Raw genomic sequence first — 13,699 nt, 5'->3', positions numbered from 1 at the left:
GAACAAAAAAGAGAGCTCTGCTATGTGTATCCTGCTTGGCCTGGCATCCGTCTATTGTTATTTGAGCTCAGCAAAGTACAATCCCAAAAACCAATGTATATCAGATCATAGTGAAGGAACCACCGCGCTGAAAATTAACCAAAAAAAAAATGTCTAGGGGTCATAAATTTTCACATCGAATCGCACGGTTTTAATAGTAATCACCATCTGTCGTGTTCTTCTTGCGCCTCAAGCTCCCGAAGCGTCGCTTGAGCCCATCCTTTAGCCGGTTGCCGGTGGTATTGCTACGGCGAAGGCCGTTGTCTGTAGATGTGTTCATGGCCATGGAGTCGTCAAAGGGGTTGTCAGCCCTTGATGAGGACGCTCCTTGCTGCCCACCTCCGTCGGCAGCACTGCTGATGCTTCGCTGTCTAACCTGGGCACCTAGGTCCTTGCGACTGGTACCGCTGCTGTACGGGCTCTGGCGTGGCTGCATCTCCATAACGGAACTGCCGTTGCCATTCTCTCCGGCTGCCGTGTTTCTGCGCATACGAGCCTTCTGTTCTTTATGCTCGCGCTCGATTGTGTACGAGGGCTCCCCCTTGCCTTTCAGGTCGTTAGGGTGATAAGGCTGGTTGGTTGGTTGCTTCCTGTCAGCTAGAGTTGCAAGGCTTGCACATGAGGCTGCAGCGGAAAGATAGCTTACAATGCCATCCCATCTCTTATAAGCGCCACCGGCTGCATCCCGTTCGCGCATGAGATCGGCTCCTTCCTCATAATCCATGACGTTCCCAGAAAAGTCGGTAGCACCAGGAGGCACTTGAGATGTGCCTTGCAGTGGAACATGTCTCTGGAGCGAGTCTTGCACGAACTCGCGAGGCGTAGCCCTGATTGCTTCCATATTTGAGTCCTTGACAGCCTCGACAGGCGCGTACATTTTGTTAGTGTTCCTGGCAGCTAACGTCGCATCGAACGGCCCGCCATGATGGTAGGTACCGCCGATGGTGTCCAAGTTGTCGATGATGTCTGTGCGTGGCATGCCCGACTTGCGCAGATGAGGAGCGCGGTCAGCCGCGCGCACATCCCGCTTGATGATATCTAGAGGGCGGTGGGACATGTCTCCGGGATACCGTTGACTCAGCGAGTTTGAACGGGTGAGGCCTTTGCCTTTGTCGAGATTGTTGCTTGTGCTGCGATCGTGAAAGACCCCTTGATGGTTCTGGTGACTAGCAGGCGGGCGACGGACAGACTGAGACAGACTGCGGCCGATGGTTGCACTAGGCGGATACTCCCTGGGCCTCGAAACGTAGTTGGAGCTGCTGCTCCTGCCAAAGGCCGGTCTTCTGCTGCTACCACGGTCTAGGTCGTTGGCTGGCACCGGCGAGGAACGTGAATTAATTCCAGAAGCAGGGCTTTGCGGGGATCGAAAGCCTGAGCGAGTGGGACTCGACGAAGCTGGGGGCGATGGGTACGCCGAGGTTATATCCTTCCTGCGCTTTTTCTCGTCCTTTGATGTTTTGACGGATAGGGAGCGACCTGTAGGGCTAGCAAAAGAGCTTCCTGGTCCGCACTCCTGACTGGGTTCAGGAGCAGTCAACGGGTCGAGAATATACTTCTTCGCCTGTTGGAGGAAATGGGAGATGATGTATTAGCAGCTTGAATTGATTCTTTTTGAAACTGATGTCCAAAACTTAGAAATTCCGTAGAGACACCGGTGGGCTGAAATATTTATTCAAAAATCATGGTGATGATGGTGATGAGCATGGATGTCCACATAACTCTTGGAGTCGTTGGACAGTGATGTAATACGTGGATAACAAAGGCCTTGTTAAGCTCCAAGACATGCCAGGGAGATGCCGATCTCTAGGGACGTGACAGTTTGTGCACGGCTGAAATAACGCCGGTTGAAATCTAACCCCCTGGTTGGCGAATGGGCGTAGGAAAGACCGGTGCATGTCGATGATAGGCATAGAGAGATTACACAGTAGGTAGATAACGGTATGTAGAGATTAAGCCAAAATACTTCGTAAAGAGAGGCTTGGAATATTCGGCGCACTCGTGACCGACCAGTAGTCCTGCGCTCACTCAGGAAGACCTTGTTATGAGGACCAGGGGTGATACAGTGCAATTACGACTGCAGACAATGACGAACTCGTGTTCAACTCACCCATTGCTTGTCAACAGAGCTCGAGGATCTCGACATTTTGAAAAGTGTTTGCTGTCTGACTAGGGAATAGAATCTTCTCCCGGCGCCTCGATGGAGAGTGTTCTCCTCGTGTTGGAGTGGATAATGCAAGTGGCACCGCGCCGGTCGAAAGCCGGCGGTAATTGACTGGAACCAGAAACAGGAGCTCGCAGTGCTTCTTGACAAGGAACTGGATGGATTTTTGTAGACGTCGTCGGCGGTGAGATTGGCATGAATCAAGTAACCGTGCGGAAAGCTTTTTGGTGAAAATTATGGAAAGGAACCAAGGTAGGCAGAGCAAGATGGAGCCGGTGACAGCGAGGGATTTATGGAGTGGGCGGCTGCAGTGGAGAGCCGGATACGGGTACATACACCTTACCTACTCCTTCCTACTACATATAACCGGTATCCAACTGACGCAGGCTGCAGGTGCAGTGCAGGCAAGTGGATAAGCATCCAAGCCTCGCAGCCTGGAATCCACCAGGAAGCATTTCCCAGCGACATGGGCATATCATGATGTGTGATGTGGTATTACCTATCGACAGTGGAGGTACGCAGCTGCCCGGGCAAGGAAACCTGACCTGGGTAATGCCAAGGTGATTGCTTCATAGCTACAAGGGCGCATATTCAAGGAGTGCAAGCTGAATGATGGGGACAAGTCGCGCTAGGTACCGAGAAAGCCGTGTTCTAGACCAGCTAGCCAGTCTAACCTAGCCTATATCTTCGGTACTAAATTCAAACTGTCTCGTCATACGGAGGAACATTTCGTGGAATCTGCTGTACAGAGCGAGAGCCAAGTGCGGGAAGTACCTTGTTGTTATTACGTCATCCGCCCAAAAACTTCTACCCAGGGACAGGGATGCGGCCGGTATTGACGTAGCCGCCATTCAGAACAAAAAGAAAAGAAAAGAAAAGAGAAAACAGTGTGCCGACAACCAGTCGGCGCATAGTGCAATAGTTAGTAAGCTCATAATACAGACAGATTGAATAAAATTCCTAGATCCGACATATGAATCTAAAAAGGTATGCATGAATAATTTTGCCGCATGAATTCTTCTTTGGCATGAAAATATTGATTGCAAGCTCATTCTAAAGTCAAGATAACAGGAAAAGTCTTGTTGGGCGGAGTCTCAGGGCTTTTTTGGAGGTTGAGTGAGTTGGCGGAGCTGCCCCGCTGATGCAAGGACAACAAGCGAGACAGGACCAGGGCACCCTTGGTAAGGAAGAAGATGCCAAGAAATGCAGTATGTACGAAGTAGTAAGTCCCTGCATCGCAAAACGATTCTAGAGTGGAGGGAACGGTCGCGAACCACTGCAGTAAATAACACCTCAGTCAAGCAAGCGCACACTACCGATAAAATCTATTGCAACTATCATTGGATCGCGTCTATTCTATATTTGCATCTGCATCTGTATCCATCTGCAATCAGCATCTGACAAGCTGGCAGCCGTTCGTCTGAATTGCAACAGAACACAAATGAACCACCAGCCATGACACATCACAATGACCCTAGTAGACTACTCGTCAGATGATGACTCGGCCGCCGACACAGAAGTACCAAAGTCGGCGCCAGTATTGGGGGTCGGCACTGAAGCCTCGCAAGCCTCGCCAGCCTCGTTGCCGCCGCTTCCGGCTTCGTTCCATGACTTGTATGCCTCGACAGTTCGCACCAGCACCCGTGACGACCCAGCACTGCACCACGGCCGGTCTCGCCAGATTCCTCACGTGGTCGGCAACTGGCCGAGTCACATCTATATCGAATGTTTGTTCCACCTTTCGGTTTTTTATGTCGTACCAAAGTCTTGTTCAATGCTGACCTTTCAATCAAAATTATAAACAAAATACCCGCAGGGTTCCCCTCACAGGCGCAGTGCGATGTACTAAGCTCTTTAGTCTCAGCCTTACGCTCGGACGACCACCAAGCCGGAGCTGAGCTGCACAGCTTCCTGACAAGCGATCTAGGCACCCCGCTGCCGCTGCACATTAGCCTCTCGCGCCCGTTCGTGCTGACCACGGAACAAAAGGACACTTTCCTGTCGCGTGTCCCAGCCGCACTCAGGCTGCGATCGTTGTCGCGCTTCGCCGTTCGTCCGTCTGCGTTGTCGTGGCACAGGTCACCAGACTCGAATCGCGCTTTCCTCGTCCTGCGTGTGCAGGAAGGCCGCTATGGCGGTAACCAGGACCTGACCCGCCTGCTCGAAAGGTGCAATGAGCTGGTCAGGGAGTTTGGTCAGCCGGAGCTGTACTCCGATGGCGGAAGAGCGATGGATCGATTCCATGTGTCTATTGCTTGGTCGTTTGTTGATGTGACAGGCCTGCTCCAATCTCGAACAGATGCGGTCTTTCAGAGCTTCCAGGATCGGGTGACCGCGATGGAGATTCCCATCGAGTCTGTCAAGGTCAAGATTGGCAACGTCATTACTAGCTTGTCGTTGGCCGAGTATGGACAGAAGCGGTCACAGACCGGATCGCTTTTTGGCGCGTAGCGTGTGACATTTCATTATGTCCTGTTATGTAAACCCAAGTAAACGTTTCTTTAGAGCTCCGACATATATACTGTCATAAAAAGGGCTAAAAACACCGCGATAGTGCACCTTGATCCAAACCCGATAACTCCAGATGCAGAACAACAAAAATCCATCTATTTTGTGCAAAATTGCGAAAGCACCTGCAGCCATGCATGCTCCCAATAACGCCCCAGGTTCCTTATCTTGTGAGTGCTGATAAGTTATCCACATGCAACCAAAAAGAAAAAAAAAATTATTTAATGCAAAACAGCTACATCCTCAAATCATAGCTCATCAACATTGGGACGTTGGAATGCCCACTGTCGTGGTGACACTGGTAACCCAAGATAGAATTGCCAAAACCGCGTGGCCTCGTTTGAGATAATGTACCAACTATCCGTAAACGAGTCGAAAGTCAGTGACCGGTGCAAACAATGGGGCGTTAAGGACATATACTCACATGGTCATTGGGAATGCAGCCCACTGCTTGATAACATATTTAAACACTCTGTAGACTTTGTCCAACTCCTGATAAAACTCCTCAGTGAGATTCTCAGGTTCTTTATAGCGAGGCAAGTCTTCCTCGGTCTCGTTATCGACGTCTTCCATCACACGGTGAGGCTTCCTCGCCCGATCAGGTATGCCCTTGGCGCTGGGTTTCTCGCTCTCTTTGGGTACATGCCCCTCTTGGTCCTGCACGCTCTTGAGGCCTTCACGTTCTTCGATCATCTGCCTGAACTGACCCAACGCGCTGAGCGATGAGCTGAGCCTGGCATAGGTGTTGAACAGCGCCACCAGCTCGGTCCTCTTAAGAACAAGCGGTATATCCCCGTCGTTCTGGACGTTGTCAAACTCAAACAGGACCTTGAGGGCCGTGCCGTAGCCCGCCGTCTGCAGCTTGCCCCAGAGGCGGCACTTGTCGCAGCCCACGCAGTCCATCAGGCGGCTGACGTTGCGGAACCGGTTCCGGAAATCCTCCTTGAGCGACGGGCCCTCGCCGTTCTTGAACATGAGGGACTCATCCAGGGTCTGAGGCACGCTGGCCGCACCCTGGGTGACCGCCAGGACCTTGGCGCGGGTTGCGGCGTCTTGATCCCTGTCGCCCGTGCAAAAAGTATATCCCGACAGGTGCGGGCCGAGCTTAGCGACGGCGCGCGTCACGAGCGCATAGTTGAAATAGAGGTTGCTGATCCGGTCCGGGAAGCGGTGCAGACGGTTCTCATAGCAGGCCAAGTTTGGCTGCCACTGCCCCGTCGTCTGGTTCAAAAAGTCCCAACACAAATGCATGCTGATGCTCGCGTGCATGCCCGAGATGACGCGGTAAAAGACTCGCTTCTCGAGACACTCGTCTTCGCCTTCCAGGCCCGTCTTGGCCACAAACGGCGTGTTAGGCTCCTCAGCACGCCTCTCCTGTAGAACCTGCTGCCGCCCCGCCGCCTCCAAAACGGATCGGAAGTCCATGGCAGCCGGGTTCTTGTTGTTGCTCGAGAGGTCGCCGCCCAAACCTGACGACGGCGATTTTGGCGCGTTCGGGAACGATGACCGCGAGAAGCAATTCTCCCGGTATATGGCATCCCAGACCTGGGCGGCACCGGCCCCGGCGTACCCGGTGAACCGCTCAGGATTTCTCAGCAGGCTGACATAATCTCCCTTGGCGGAGGCGCTCTCGTCTTCAGGCACGCAGTAGTCGCGCTCATCGCATTCGTCATCGTACTCGACGACGCAGCTCTCGCCCACATCCTCGCCCAGCTTCCCGCGTAGCGGCTTCTCCGGCTGCTCCTTCTGGGCCTTTTTGTTGGGGTGCTCAACCAACGGGCCCTCGAGCTTACCGAGCTCGCTGGCGCGCCAGACCTCGGGTATATCCTCCTCGTTGTCGAGCGTCTCAACGGCGCAGGCAATGTTGCCGCACATGCCGCCCTCGTCGTTCCAAAATGGACATTTTTTGTTGAAGAGGTTCAGTCTGTAGTGAGAGAAGAAGTCGGTCGATCTCGTGAGGTCGTCGATGGCCGGCTTCAGATTGCTGTTGAGGCGATCGAGGGTTGAGTATGATGCGCATGCGTCCGAGACTATGGCACGTGGTGATATCTGGAAATGGAGAAGGTAGGTTCTATTAGACCGATTGCCCGCGGCGCTACCGAGGGAGATGAGTAGAAAGAGAAGGACTGCGCCGTACCGCACAAGCATCTTGAGGAATCTGACAGTGGACCTGGGGTCCTAACAGAGCAAAAACGCTGAGGTAAAAAAGTTGCGACGCAGACCACATCGTGGCTGGTCTCTGCGATCCTTGGGGGAGGAAGATTGATTTTGTTGGGCCACCTTTTTTGGCTGTATTGTCAGGCAGAAAGCACCCACGGAAGATCTGTTTGGAATCGACTATATTTAGCCGACCCTGAGGACAGCTTCGAGTCAATAGAGAACAATGCGTATGCAACAAAGCGAACCCCCGTTTCGGATAGCCGATCAAGAGGGGAGATTTTCCATAGAGTTTGGCAAATTGACAGGTTGCAAGAGTGCCTTGAAATTCCAAACAGCGTAAATCCGTGCTTTTGTTTCCTGATCGTTATGCGCTCTCGTGGGTTTGCGATCTTCTAAAACGGAATCTTCGAGTCACTGGGTTCTGGGGGTTCAGTGGACCACGCGATGTTGCGTGTAAGTGGCGACCCAATTTGTCGCCCCAAAACGTAGCGTTTGCTGTAGGTAACAATGAGAAGGCAGCGTCTTCATTCTCTAAGAAAACTGCCAATTGATCGATAGGAACACATATATCAAGGTCTCGAAGCAAATGGGTGGGCTTTTTAAACGTACGAAAGAAATACGTACCTAAAAAAAAGAAAAAAAAAATACAATACCATACCATACCATACCCACAAATAGACGACAACGAGACTGCGCCAACTTAGCGCCTCCTTGTTGCTGTTGATATGTGGCCACTTTAGAAAATCAGCAGATGATGGTGCGTCAAAAAAAGCAAGGCGGAGGAATTACCCCTGTTTGTCAGCAGTCCACAGCCGAACTGTCAAGTCATCAATCACATCCGGTACCTGAATTCCATATTCCCTTTGGATTCCTCCACCCCACGTTGATCTACCGATTGATCAGGATTCCAATGCACTGCAATTGCTCCCTTCTATCCGCACCGACCAGAGGACAACTAAAATTTCAGCCAGTAATTGTTCAGGATTTTTTCCCGTCTCTTAACGATGTCGAAGGGCAGGAGTTTAGTTGGACCCTGGGTTCCCCTGCAATCTGATACGTCGAACCTCGTCGTGATCCGCCGAGCGAGGCTCAAGCCAAGCGAGTCTAAGAATAGATCGTCTGGCCATTATGCCAGAATGTGCCGAGAGCTAACAGACAATATGGCACCACTGTTGACACGAGTGTCACATGAAGCTTGTTGTTAATCACTCAATAATCAGTCTTGCCATGATCAAAAGTGTCAAGTGCATTTCTTATATCAACCTCAATTAATTCCATTGCCCAATTAACGCCTTATTTTCAATGCTTCCATAAGGTACTCAATCTAGTCCCCCAAACGTCTTGCGAAGCCAGACGTGAGCGGCCACCAAACTCTTCGTGTCCAGACAGCTGGCAGTATTGTCCTTTTCATCTTCTACCACCCTTGAGATACTCAAAGCTGCCGCACCCACCGTGTCATCGCTCCCAAACGCCGTGTCACAGTTCATACAAAGCAAATCCTGATTCGCAAGTCGCATGCTGAACCTCCCCCGTGCAACAAAACTCAACAGAGATTGCACATCACCTAGCTTGATTTCCTCTAAAGGGAATGAGTCCATCCAAGCATGTTACCAGACCGTCGCTTCTCGTCGTCCATCTTGCTCTTCTCCGATGAGGCCGTAAGATTCGTATAGCATTATACCCGTACATTTCTTCTTAGCGATGTCGTAACAGTAATCGTTGGTTCTTTTTTCGTTCTTGTCTTCTTCGTGCTGGTCGTAGGTCGCGGCTACTTTACTCTCGGAAACATTCCCAGTGTTCATCTCGTTGCAAATCACTGGGCCGGCGGCTGGTAGTTGAGTGGGCGTCTGTTCAGGTCAGCTGAAATTCCAGGCAGCTTCTCACGGCGGCTTTTCGCCGATATCTATATGTAAAGCTTGAATGATGAAAAGACGGGTCCTTACTTGAAGAGAAGGATATGAGGTTCCGGTTCGTGGACCTCGTAATGTTCCCACCCAAGACTCTGTGCAGCAAGGTTACTTGTAAGTAACTACCCAGGCGCTAAAGACGTAGAGTCTGTAAAATGTCAGGATACTTACCTGAGTAATGCCCATTCCACGCCACTCCTCTTCCCACAGAAGTTTCAATGTACCCTTTGAGCTGTCATGATACTCTTTGGGAATGGCTTTTAGCATTGCTTTGGGCAGTTGAACCTAAACAGATATCCCGTCCTTGGTTAATCATTTGCCCCATACACGAGGCAGCAGTTTTTCACTTGTGCGGTGGTTGTATAGTCGTAAATCATGCCAGACTTACGTGTCTGTACTCGTACTCAGAGTCGTTATATCTAGTTTGCATATCAGCACCAAACACATAGTTGCATCACTTTCGTCTCAGTTGACGGTTGGTAGCTTACCGTGAAGAGTAATGAATGGAATCCAGAAACTCCTCCAACCTCTCGCGCTCGTGATCCGTCAACGGACGCGGTTCGGCGTTGCGACGGTCCATATCGATGCCCATTTCATTGTAGTTTGCCATCGCGAACGAGGTTGGTGCGGGGAGCGCTGCAGAGGAACTGGGTGAAGCACGTCCCTTTGTGATCGCGCCCTTTGTGGTTGAGGACAGCCACCGACGCAGGTGCAGTCTGAGCGAGCCGTGGTTCGTCCGAAGTCGGGCGGGCACGCGACAATGGTAGCCGGAGACTTGCACACGTGTGGCGGAAGAAATTCGTAGAAGGCACAGGACGACGTCCACGGGGTGAGCTATGATTGGCACAAAGCAAGTCCAAAAGAAGGTCGAGACTTCCACTGTCGGGGTTATGTAAGTTTGTTTGGTTTGGTAAGGCGGGCAGGCAAGGTACCAAGGTAGTAGCAACAGGTTCGAAATTGAGAAAGCAATATCTCCCCGAGAAATGATTGTGGATTTGCGCAACTGAGGGGCATTGGTTGAGTGATGAGCAGAAATTCAGAATTGGTCCACCGCTGGTTACTCCACATTCTCCAAAGTAAACATTGACTTAATCCCCCACCAAGATGGGTTGATGATCCGTGCGCTGACTACCACTCTTGGTCCGCGGCTGGTGCCGTCATTGACGGGGCCTGCATTTAAACAGAGCTTTCGTACTGGGACGATTTGGGAGCACCGGCGCGGACAGGAGCCTGGTAAAATAAGACATGAAATCGTTGAGGCCGATGAATAGCGCTTGACGTTGTGGAGGCCAACCAAGTTAGGTTCCTTTACCACAAAATACTCTTATTAAACCACCCGACAGCTCGAGCGTAGTCAAAGCAGCTAGAGCACTTGTAGAGCAGTACACAGTGGCGCAAATTAATATTGTCTCCAATCTGTTGTGAAAACAAACTTCAATACAGAAACCCTACCACAGTATTACGCCGAAACGTTCATTATAATTGCTAGCTTTGTGAATTCGATCTGCTCAATATTATCAGCCGAATCTACGACAAACTACATGTCACAGTAGCATTCGCCTCAATTCAATTCAGTTCATCGCACTTAGCTTTCAAACAAACTGCATCATGGCCATTGACATTGTGCTCAAGATACTGTAGTAAAGGAATTTTGTAGTTGTCTGCACGGACCACAATTCAGCCGTGTCACCCACTTGTCCACCCTCACACAATGGTCAGGTTTTCTACGACGGACAACTGGCACCCACTTTTTGCACTCCATACGCCGCTGTGCGCCAACACGCTACTCGATCACCAACCTTGGAGGAACGCGTCCCGTCTCGTCGACACCAGCTCCCTTGGCCAAACTGATAGACTCGAATATCTCCGCCAGCAGAGCTCGGTTGGCCATAAATTTCACGTGGGCGAATTGCGCTCATCGCCGCGATCATTTTGCATCTGGGTGCAATGGAGAATAAACGCAAGGCCGCCCAGGGCCAAGCTGTAAACACCAGCGACGCCGACGACCGAGCTTCAAAGCGAAGAAAGGTGCCCGCAGTAAGTGTGCGATTTGGCTTGAAAGCCCCCTCTTTTGTTCGCATTGCGCTCGCATCGTCTTGATTCTTTCCCCTTACCACGCCAGTTGTTTACCCCTGGATGCCAGCCCAAGGCCCAATGACTTGACTTTTCTCGCGCCCACCGATTGCATCGCCACAATTGGTTGCACCTGTTCATCTACCCCTTCTCCGCTACGCTGCTCATCACCCGGACCCTGGGTCTTGATGCGACCGATGTAATTATCATCAGTGGCCGCCCGTCCAACGGCGCAAGCACCGCCTCGACAAAACCCCTGACCTCGAAAATCAGCCCAAACGGTCGCAACAGCAAGCTTGCATTCATTGAGTGCTAACCACTCAATCATCTCGTCTCTCAAGGATGCCGAATATGATCTACTCAAGGAAGAAACGAAAGAATCCACCACACACTATGGGCTTCAGTTCCTCCAACAGATCCGTCGCACGAGCGACAAAACGTGAGAAGAAAAAAAAATTCCTCGACAACACTGAAGTTTGTCGCCATTCTGTACCTTGCTGACACATCGTCCGGTTACGTGACTGCAGAGGTCGGCAGGTTGCCACCTACTTCGAGCAGCTTCTGCCTAAAGAAGGCAACGAGGCCTACTATGCCAAAACACGCATGCCCATATCCCTTGCAACAATCGAACGAAAATTGGTCAACCATGAGTTTTCCAACCTGTCAGAACTGGAAAGTTGGTTCAAGCGCATGGTCTCAAACGCAAAGGATTTCTACGACAAGGGGAGCCAGGTCTACGAAGATGCGGAACGTGTCAGGAAGGCACTCAGCAACTACATGGTCAAAACGAACCCGGCATACAAGTTGATCAACAATTACAGTGCTGTCGCTGTGGCGATACCCGATGACTATCCGGATGACGCGGGAGATGAACCTGTTGCCAAGCCAACCCCAAGCAAAGCAGCCACCGCGAAGAGCCCTGAGTCTAGGAGATCATCAGCGGCGCAAAGCAAAGCGCGCGCAAAGCCCGAGCCGGAGGTAGAAGAGGAAGACGAGGAGGAGGAAGATGATGACAAGGAAGAGGAAGGCGCAGAGTCGGATGAGGACGGCGAGGGTGAAGGCGATGGTGAGGGTGATGATGATGAAGGTGAGGGCGATGAGGAGTCGGACGCCGAGCCAGTCTCCGGAAGGAGAAGGGGACCTGGTCGCCCACCAAAGAAACCGGATACTCAGTATAAGGGCGTCGACTATAAGGGCCTTACTTTCCAACAAGCACAGGAAAAGATTGTTGAGGAGTTGTTGCGGAAAAAGGAACAACCGTGAGTCCCATCAAGGTTATTCTATCCGGACTCTTTGCGTTGCTGACGTATTACCTTCCAGCGGTGATGACTTTGCCCACTTTGAGCCTTTTCTGAACCTCCCTCCCCGGACTCTTAAGGATTACTACCAAGTCATCAAGGAGCCCATTTGTCTCAAGAAGCTAGCGAAACTGGTCAGGGGTATTCACAGTCGCCGTGATAAACCAGGGAAAAGTGATTTCAAAACCTGGTCAGCTTTTGAGGAGAAAAGCAGCCTTCTGTGGAAGAATGCATACTATTACAACGAGGACGGCAGCGAAATAGCCCTACTGGCCAAAGAAATGGAGGTGCGTGATCATCCGCTTTTTGTAATATGCTGTTACTTGCGCCCATGCGCTAACCGTCTAAGCAGGACTTTTTTAATGCCGAGCTGAACAAAGCGAAAGCAGTGGTACAAGAGCCCCCGCAGCCGAGCATTAAGCTCAAGCTGAACGCCCCAACTCCAAAGGAGTCTCTTCCTCGAAAAATCATTATCCGCGCGCCGGGCAGTCGGGCAGAGTCGCCTGGACCTGCTACTGGCCAGTCCACAGGTTCCATGGCAGATGGGGCCGCGAGCGATACGGTGATGACCCCAGCTCTGGCAAAGTCAGACCCTCCATCATCTGCCGTTCAATCGCCCGGCGTACATGTCAAAACAACAGAGGTTGTAGCAGCCACGGATTCAGCTGGCCCAGAAGATGCCTCCCCGGCGCCAATGGCCAACGGTCAACCTCAGCCCGCACCAGAAACGGCAGCTCCGCCGTCACCACCACAGCCAAGTCCGGAGAGCATTATTGCAGCCAAACTCGCAAAACTCTACTCCACGAAGCATCGTTTCGCTGGAAGAGGTATGGTTCCTATAATTCTCTCTACAATCGCTGGGACGTGTAAGACATTAACATATTACAGGCTTGGCAGATGCTCTCATTACCGACCTTACGATCAGAACGCATCCACAACTTCGCACTGAGTCCAGGTATGAGTTCAGGTTACCAGCTCATCCGAAGCTGTCGCAACAGTCGGTTACCATCACCGTACCCATGCCGTCTTGGACTGTGCAAATCATCCCATCAATTTCACCTCAACTACTCAAAGGGACAAGGCCGTACAAGATTTATGTGATGGTCAATGGGAGAGTACTCCCACGGATGCCCACGCCGACAATGACCAATGGCGGGACTCCTCTTCACCTTCAGCAGACCGACGACAACCAAATGATATTCGACGCCCAGCTTGTTCCAGGAATAAATAAAATGTCTGTGCAAATTGTAGCAGCAACGCCCAAGGAGACTAAGCTCCCGGATGGACTTGACGCGGAGTTCGAGATGTATACCATTTTGGCAAACTTGAGCAGGCAGTAGCATGCGACTGTCAGGGGCGGAAGATATAGCCTAGCATCATTTTCTCCCTCCTTACCACGTCTGGTATATAATTATTGTAACATCTATTACGGCGCACTATCAGTACCAGTCCTCGCGTATGGATCTCTAGTGTATACTCTTTGTTTAGCGTTCGCAGATGCACTTGAGATGAAGCGAAAATGGGGTTGTGTTGTCTTCGGGATGATCACAGAG

At 51.4% G+C, this 13,699-nt stretch overlaps 5 protein-coding genes across 5 annotated transcripts; 2 read left to right on the top strand and 3 right to left on the bottom strand.

Moving 5' to 3' along the window:
• Positions 1–190: 190 nt before the first annotated feature.
• On the bottom strand, positions 191–2,182 carry PpBr36_08467 (uncharacterized protein; the record flags this gene model as incomplete). The annotated part of the gene is made up of 3 exons (XM_029895598.1): positions 191–610; positions 686–1,600; positions 2,147–2,182. The coding sequence occupies 3 exons, from the start codon at positions 2,180–2,182 to the stop codon at positions 191–193; spliced, it is 1,371 nt and encodes a 456-aa protein (XP_029747081.1).
• A 1,486-nt stretch (positions 2,183–3,668) lies between these two features.
• Positions 3,669–4,651, top strand: PpBr36_08466 (uncharacterized protein; the record flags this gene model as incomplete). The annotated part of the gene is made up of 2 exons (XM_029895597.1): positions 3,669–3,927; positions 4,017–4,651. 2 exons carry the CDS (start codon positions 3,669–3,671, stop codon positions 4,649–4,651), a joined length of 894 nt encoding a protein of 297 aa, XP_029747080.1.
• A 305-nt stretch (positions 4,652–4,956) lies between these two features.
• PpBr36_08465 (uncharacterized protein) lies at positions 4,957–6,856 on the bottom strand (the record flags this gene model as incomplete). The annotated part of the gene is made up of 2 exons (XM_029895596.1): positions 4,957–5,065; positions 5,133–6,856. The coding sequence occupies 2 exons, from the start codon at positions 6,854–6,856 to the stop codon at positions 4,957–4,959; spliced, it is 1,833 nt and encodes a 610-aa protein (XP_029747079.1).
• Positions 6,857–8,681: 1,825 nt separating this feature from the next.
• PpBr36_08464 (uncharacterized protein) lies at positions 8,682–9,421 on the bottom strand (the record flags this gene model as incomplete). Its single annotated transcript, XM_029895595.1, has 4 exons — positions 9,264–9,421; positions 9,164–9,194; positions 8,947–9,060; positions 8,682–8,771 (listed from the first exon to the last, which is right to left on the bottom strand). Exons 1-4 carry the CDS (start codon positions 9,383–9,385, stop codon positions 8,682–8,684), a joined length of 357 nt encoding a protein of 118 aa, XP_029747078.1. The 5' UTR covers positions 9,386–9,421.
• A 1,301-nt stretch (positions 9,422–10,722) lies between these two features.
• On the top strand, positions 10,723–13,486 carry PpBr36_08463 (uncharacterized protein; the record flags this gene model as incomplete). The annotated part of the gene is made up of 6 exons (XM_029895594.1): positions 10,723–10,812; positions 11,190–11,287; positions 11,376–12,107; positions 12,169–12,433; positions 12,499–12,973; positions 13,035–13,486. 6 exons carry the CDS (start codon positions 10,723–10,725, stop codon positions 13,484–13,486), a joined length of 2,112 nt encoding a protein of 703 aa, XP_029747077.1.
• Between the last annotated feature and the right edge of the window lie 213 nt (positions 13,487–13,699).

This window comes from Pyricularia pennisetigena, chromosome 5, assembly GCF_004337985.1.
Source record: "Pyricularia pennisetigena strain Br36 chromosome 5, whole genome shotgun sequence".
Lineage (NCBI taxonomy): Eukaryota > Fungi > Ascomycota > Sordariomycetes > Magnaporthales > Pyriculariaceae > Pyricularia > Pyricularia pennisetigena.
Note: the sequence above shows the minus strand (reverse complement) of the source record. Positions and strands in the feature narration are given on the sequence as shown.